Raw genomic sequence first — 7,388 nt, forward strand, 5'->3', positions numbered from 1 at the left:
GAGAAGTTGAAACTAGTGTTGCAAGAGTTAAATGAGATTATGCCTAATGAACTTCCCGATGAATTACCCTCCATATGGAATATTACTCTTTCTTAGGTAGAATTCGTCTTTAACAATACATAGAATCTATCCACTAACAAGTCCCCATTTGAGATTATATATGATTGTCTTTCCAAATCTACATTCAACCGGGTCTCTTTACCCAAGTTACTGGATATGAGTATTGCCGCAGAAAATATGGCAGAACAAATTATGATACTACATGCCGATGTCCGCATCGAAGAAGTTGCAGGAGTCTAGCATCAAGTATAATGAATAGGCTAATAAACATGCATCAATGTCAAAAGGTGCATGAAGTGAATGATAACGTGCTAGTTCACTTTCATGGTGATAAGTTTCCAACCATGATGTATAACAAACCGATGAATAAAAAGATGTGTTTTGTTTCGATCCTTAAGAAAATCGATAATAGCGCCTATATTATTGATATTCCCAGGGGCAGCTGACCAATATGAGTTTAACAACTTGAGAACAAGGCTCCTTTCATCTCTCCCTCATTTTCAGGGAAGCTAATGGCTTAGCAGATGGGCTAGCCAAAGAGGGTAGCAAATATCAATCCGGCAACCATTTCACATAAGTCTCGGCTCTTCCTCATCTTGTGAAGGGTGCTTTTGCATTGGATAAGGCTGGTTTATGTTCTCTTAGGAAAGATTCGACTTCAGGTATGCGGAGCTACCTCACGTCAGCTACAGCCTTTTTTGTCTCCTTGGTCTGTTCAGTCTCATATGATAGGATTCCGCTAGATCCTTTTTCTCTATGCGAAAGCCCGAAACATTGTAAATGATGTACTGTTCTGCCTTTTTGCTGAAATGAAATAGAACCTTTAAAAAAAAAAAAAAAAAAAGTGGAAGGGGTTAATGTAGACGTGGCACAAATATATTCCTAGAATGAGTGGACAAAAAAAAGATTAAATTGAAGCGGAAGTAATCTGTCAAATTTAGGCCCAGTCCTACATAGGGTATGACATAATTAGGCCTAAACGTGTTCGAATCTAAGAAATTTAAATTGGGAGAAATTACTGTTTTGAAATCTGAACTGTAAATCAACCATATAACTTTTGATCTATGTATCGCCGCGGACACCAACCTATTAATATTTACCATAACGGGCCATCCTTGTACACCACACGCAATCACGTGTAATTAAACAATCAGCCCACATTCTTGTACGCTGTCCACACGTTAGATAAGGGCCCACTTTGGGCATCACATGGCGTCACATTAGGGCCCATTTGTGGGCAGCATGTGACGTCAGATCTTAGCCTTCTTTTGGACATGTAGATTCCACGGTTCAGTTGCTGTCTAATTTGAATAGTTGCTGGACGTCCACAAGTGGTCCATCTTGACCACTTTATAATACTTGATCAACGGTCTAAAGTGGCTCAGTTTTGGTGCTACAATAAGGTTCTAATTTAAGTAACATAGGAGCACAAAAACACCATCCCCAAATGGTCTGATCTAACGTCCAATGGTCAGCGTAGATGATCAATGGTCCGATTTGGACCAATTTTTATACCTGATCTGAGGTCCAACTTTGGCCAATCTACTTAATATCAGTTTATATAGGTCTTTGATCACCGAAATCTAACAGAAATCAGCAGTGCCACAACTGTCCAGTAGGACAGTTTTCAGCCTACAGCCGTCTATCACAATTAGACAGATTTTCGGGCACGAACTACTGTCCAGATTGGACAGGTTTTAAAGTTAAAGGTTCGGATTAAAGATGATGGGGTCCTATTTTGCTGGTCCAATTATATATTTTTAGTGTACTATTGTAAATAAGAAAATTTTTTATATCCCTAAAAAATTCGCTAGAATTATTACATCTGATGCAATAAAAAGCCAAACAGAGAAACGTTGTGAACGTTTTACATTGAAAAAGTTGGGGCAATAACATAATCATCTTCATATAAAGAAGTCACCAAAACAACTAATACAATTGCCACAATAATAAAAACAAGAGGTCGAGTTTCCTTTTGCAATCGATTGAGAACTTCCTTAATTGTTGTGTACATAGTCATGGCTTACGATGGACCATGCCTAAAAGATTAACCCAGATGAAAAGATCCTAGCCATCGAATCTTTGGTCTTTTTTTTTCGTTGAATGATGAGTGCTGATCGGTTTCTTCATCTAGTAACTAACAACTAGTCTCACAACAGGGAAGTTCCATGTTCATTAAAAGGTACATAACTCGGCTTTTGAAAACTAATACCACCTTAGCATAAGTAAACTTCAATATAAGGTGAATAATACTTCCACGGACAATAATATAATTAGAACATCCAAACTGGACCTTATTTCAAGAGTAGAGCTCTGGATTTGACAATCTGGGTGTGGGAATAGCGATAAGCGGTGTCCCTTTCTTCATAATAAGTGCATACTTCTCCGAAAGATCGAGCTTTGCATCGTCCGGCAATCGCCAATTGAATGAGTGCAAAAGAGAAGCTAATTCATAAGTTAGCATCCTCTCTGCCAGGGGAAGTCCTACACAAATCCTCCTTCCTGAACCAAAGGGAAGGTAACCGAAATCATTGCCATTGTAATCCCATTTGCTTGTGGAATTATAAAACCTCTCAGGACAAAACTCCAAGGGGTTGTCCCAAGCTTCAGGGTCCCTACGTATAACCCATGTGTTAATTACGATTTGGGTGCCCTTTGGGAGTGTATAACCACCGACAGTGCATGTTTGGCTTGGATACCTAGGGACCAAGAACACAAGTGGAGGGTGTAGACGTAGGGCTTCCTTAATGACTGCGTCCAAATAGCGTAGCCTCCGTACATGCGACTCTTCTACCATGCTGTCCATTCCTACCACTTGTTCTAATTCCTCTTGAACTTTTCTCATTATCTCTGGATTCTGCAGCATCTCAGCCATGGCCCACTCTATTGTTGTCGATGTGGTGTCCGTACCAGCTATCACCAGGTCCTGTTAACAGAATGAAAGTTGGTTTGTCAAACATAGAGCTGGCAGTGGTCTAAGTTGCCCATTGGGCTCCTAGATATAGGTGTTCACGAGTCGAACCGCCAAGCTCAACTCGGCTCGGCCACTAGCTGACCCCAACTCAAACTCAGCTTGGCTCGGTCCTCGAGCCTGACTGGCCAGCTCGGCTTAGTTCGATCAGCAGCTTGAGCCGGTTTGAGCCGAGTTTGAGCCAAGATCGAGCTTCTGTGGCATTTTCTCAAATGCATGGAGTATACCTTTAATTTCTCCTGGAATGTAAAACAACAGCAATGGTTTAGAGGTATTTCATCAAACAATCAATAAGGAACATAAAAATCAAGATACAAAGGGTATTTGTTTCATATCTATACCTTACAAGCCACTGACCAATACTTTGTTGAGTTATTTCATCAAACACTTATTGAGCAGTATCAACATCAAAATAACGAGTCACTTAAATTGATTCGATCTGAGTTTGATTCAAGTTGGGGTTCGATCTGAAGCGAGTTGAGCTCAGCTCGAAATTTTGAGCTCAAAAAAATCAGCTCAACTCAGCTTGAACTCAGTTTCAAACTGAGTCGAATCAAGCTTTTTTGAGTCGAGTCGAGCAACCTAACCGAGAGAACTCGGTTCGTGTAGGATCATGGTTAAATGACTCAGTGACTCAGCTCAACTTGTTTTATCTGGAGTTGAGTCACAATTCATTCAAGTTGAGGGTGACTCAGTGGTATCAAAATCGGATTAGTCCATGGTCACCCTTAATCAACGACTCTCATCTAATCATGGGCTGGACTCGGACGGTCCAGATCTCATCCAAACGATCCACATGTGATTTCTTAACTACTTCAAGGACATACAAGTGTGACCCATCATCATACACCAGCAAGATCTAAAATTAATGTGCACAATCTACTTGTATTATTACTACTTTCGGCGATGGGCGTTAGTGATGATACGTTGGACCCGGTGTAACTGGAGGATGTCAAAGCTATACATTTACAGGTCACGTGGTAGGACGGTGATTAAATCAGGACCATCGATCTGGTGGGAACTGTTGTCAATAGCCCATGTTTCCAAAATCAATCTTATGGACTATCCAAGCCACCAGTTAGCGTCCTACCCCCACCCCGACGATAATCCGTTCGAGCAGGGTTCTTTGGGACCCACCGTGATGTAATAATTTTATCCACGCCGTTAAGATTTTCTCTCAAATCATTTTAAGCTATGATACAAAAAACGAGGCATGAAAAAGGCTTAAATGGACCACAAATTGGGGATTAAACGTTCACTATTAAAAACTTCTCAGGAGTTGGAGAAGATTCAGATCAAGCTGATATTTATGTTTTCGCTTCATCAACGTCTACGTGACCTTATGAATAGGTTGTATGGTAAAAAAAACATCACGGTGGCCCTTTCAACGGTGAGTGTCATATCACTGCAGCTTCCTTTTGTGTGGTCCACTAGAGCTATGAACCTACTTCATTTTTTTATCTCATACCTTAAAATGATCTAAGAGAAAAGATTAACAGTGTGGATAGAAAACTTTCATCACAGTAGGCCCCAGAGAGCCTTGCCCGGACGGATTACCGCCCCGGCGGGGGTAGGACGCACGATTGCGTCCTACCCCCGCCCCGACGGTAATCCGTCCGAGCAGGGCTCTTTGGGACTCACCGTGATGTAATAATTTTATCCACGCCGTTAAGATTTTCTCTCAAATCATTTTAAGTTATGATACAAAAAACGAGGCATGAAAAAGGCTTAAATGGACCACAAATTGGGGATTAAACGTTCACTATTAAAAACTTCTCAGGAGCTGGAGAAGATTCAGATCAAGCTGATATTTATGTTTTCGCTTCATCAACGTCTACATGACCTTATGAATAGGTTGTATGGTAAAAAAATCTTCACGGTGGCCCTTAGAAACGTTTTAACGGTGAGTGTCATATCACTGTAGCTTCCTTTGGTGTGGTCCACTGGAGTTAAGAACCTACTTCATTTTTTATCTCATACCTTAAAATTATCTGAGAGAAAAGATTAACGGCTTGGATAGAAAACTTACGTCACATTGGGCCCCAGAGAGCCCTGCCCGTACGGATAACCGTCGGGGCAGGTGTAGGACGCAATCCGCGTCGGGGGGGGGGGGGGGGTGATCCAACCATGGTGGGTGGGATTTCCAAGCTCATTTTAGGGTTTGATCCCAAAAATGAAGCATGCCCAAATCTTAGGTGGACCACACCACAGGAAAAAAGCATAATTGAATCCCCACCATTAAAAACTTCATGGAGTCCACCGAAATGTTTATTTGCCATCCAACCTGTTGATAAGGTTACAAATTCCTATATAAAGAGACCACACAAATATCATCTTGATCGAAAGCTTTCATTGCCCACAAGAAGTTTTTAATGGTCAATTACTAACGTTTTCTGTACTATGGTCCATCTGAGATTTGGATCTGCTTCATTTTTGGGATCATACCCTAAAATGAGATTTCAATACATATGGACGGCATGGATATAGTCACATACATCAGAGATTTTAAAACTGCCCTGCCCAAAATTCAGGCCGGACCTTTGATGGGTCACAGTGTACGACACAAATGGACAGCTAGTAAACTTAGAAATGTTATTTTGATACAAGAAAAAAGTACTTACCACAAAAATGGCCTTGATGTTGGTCAGAGTCAAGGGCGTTTTAGTGTCTCCTTCCTCCTTAAGCTGCAAAAGCAACTGCAAAAAGTCCTTGCTTTCCTTCCCTCCTTCCCCTCTATCCATTTTCAACCGTTGATCTAAGACGGATTCGAAGATCTTATCCATCCATGATGTAAGCTTCTTCATACGGCCCACCACTCCTTGTACATCAAACCTCGATAATATAGGAAAAAAATCAGAGAGGTTGGGCTCACTCACTAACTCGATAGCCTCATTGATAACCCGTTGAAACTCAAGACCCACCTTACGCCTACCCTCCCCATCAAGCGTACCACCCCAAATCATGTTCATCACCACATTCAGAGCTAGTTGAAACACTAGCTCCCCTATGTTAACTGTAGTGCATGCTAATGTACGCACATCACGCACCATCTGGCGTACCTCGAGTCTACGTAGGCCATAGTAGGAGTCAAGCACCTTAGAGCTCATCATCTCTCGTGCGCACACCTTGCGCATCTTCCGCCAATTTGGGTCGTAGGGACTAAACACGATTTCAATCCCACCGTACGTAAGCTCTGACATTGCTGCGGGGACGTAGTGGTTGGCGAAGATGGTGTCGTGGTCCCTGAGAACCCCTTTAGCTAGGCTTGATGAACTCAATACGACACATAGCTTGCTGCCTAGCTGTACTTTTATGATCAGGCCATAGGTTTGGGCTAATTTGGGAAAGTAACGGTGCAGATCGGGCTCGAGCAATGGGAGGTTGCCAATCAACGGTAGGCCTCGTGGGCCAGGTGGTAAAGGAGGAGACGTTTTACGTGATCTCTTGATCATAACCCATGTGTACCAAGAGATTAGACAAAGTGTAAGGGAATATAGGAGGGGATCGTTGATCTCTTGTGGCCACCATGAGATTAGCTGATGAGTAAGATCTTGAGTCATGGTATTAACTGTATTGAAGTACTTGACCTCACACTTCAAGACATGGAAGCATTATTATGCTTGTGAGGCCTTTTATAGCTGTCCATCTTTATGATGTGAGTTCATCATTTTTATAGTGTTATATATGTGTGGCGATGTGTTAAAGGGTCACATTCCCACATTCGTAAGAGAGAGATAGCAGCCCTACACTGGAGAGAGAGAGAGAGAGAGAGAGCAGCCACGACTATTCTCTCCGTAGCTCTCTCTCTCTTCCGCATGGGGCTGTAAACGGGCCAGTCCTGGGGTAGTTCTCGACCCGGGATTGACACCCGGCGCCTACTCTTGCAGATTATCAAAGAAAGGGATTTTTTTCATACGGTGCCTGGCTTTTCGGATATGAACCCCAAACCTCCTATTTTAAACTGTCTCAAAAACTGCCTACTCATTTCATACTCGTATTCCAGCCGCTTACACTAACATATATGATTTTTCAAATCATTGGAAAATGCCTTGTAAATGGACATGGATTTACTGCGCAAGCCTTTAGCTGGAAGTTCCAGCGAAGGATGTTGGGCGGGGCCCACTGCCATGTTTGTGTGAAATTTATTCTGTTCATCCATTTTGTGAGCTCATTTTAGGACAAGTGGCTAAAAATGAGAGATGATCCAAAACTCAAGTGGGCCACACGAGACGAAACAGTGGGGATGAGAGATGATCCAAAACTCAAGTGGGCCACACGAGACGAAACAGTGGGGATGCAGTGGCCATAAAAGCTTTGTTTCGTGCTATATATATATATATATATATAGTATTGTATT

The 7,388-nt window shown here is 42.1% G+C and overlaps 1 protein-coding gene across 2 annotated transcripts; it reads right to left on the reverse strand.

Moving 5' to 3' along the window:
* Nucleotides 1-2,344: 2,344 nt before the first annotated feature.
* Nucleotides 2,345-6,287, reverse strand: LOC131229003 (flavonoid 3'-monooxygenase-like). 2 transcript variants are annotated; one of them, XM_058224855.1, is made up of 3 exons: nucleotides 5,653-6,282; nucleotides 2,873-2,986; nucleotides 2,355-2,562 (listed from the first exon to the last, which is right to left on the reverse strand). In XM_058224855.1, exons 1-3 carry the CDS (start codon nucleotides 6,229-6,231, stop codon nucleotides 2,545-2,547), a joined length of 711 nt encoding a protein of 236 aa, XP_058080838.1. In that variant the 5' UTR covers nucleotides 6,232-6,282; the 3' UTR covers nucleotides 2,355-2,544. The 2 variants fall into 2 exon arrangements, with proteins under 2 accessions (XP_058080837.1, XP_058080838.1); XM_058224854.1 differs by having other exon boundaries at nucleotides 2,345-2,986; nucleotides 5,653-6,287.
* Between the last annotated feature and the right edge of the window lie 1,101 nt (nucleotides 6,288-7,388).

The sequence above is a fragment of the Magnolia sinica genome, chromosome 16, assembly GCF_029962835.1.
Source record: "Magnolia sinica isolate HGM2019 chromosome 16, MsV1, whole genome shotgun sequence".
Lineage (NCBI taxonomy): Eukaryota > Viridiplantae > Streptophyta > Magnoliopsida > Magnoliales > Magnoliaceae > Magnolia > Magnolia sinica.

Coding starts and splice junctions, on each gene's coding strand:
- LOC131229003 (XM_058224854.1), bottom strand. CDS start 6,231: ATGTCAGAGCTTACGTACGGTGGGATTGAAATCGTGTTTAGTCCCTAC. Junction 2,987..5,652: donor ACATCAAGGCCATTTTTGTG/GTAAGTACTTTT, acceptor TTCTGTTAACAG/GACCTGGTGATAGCTGGTAC.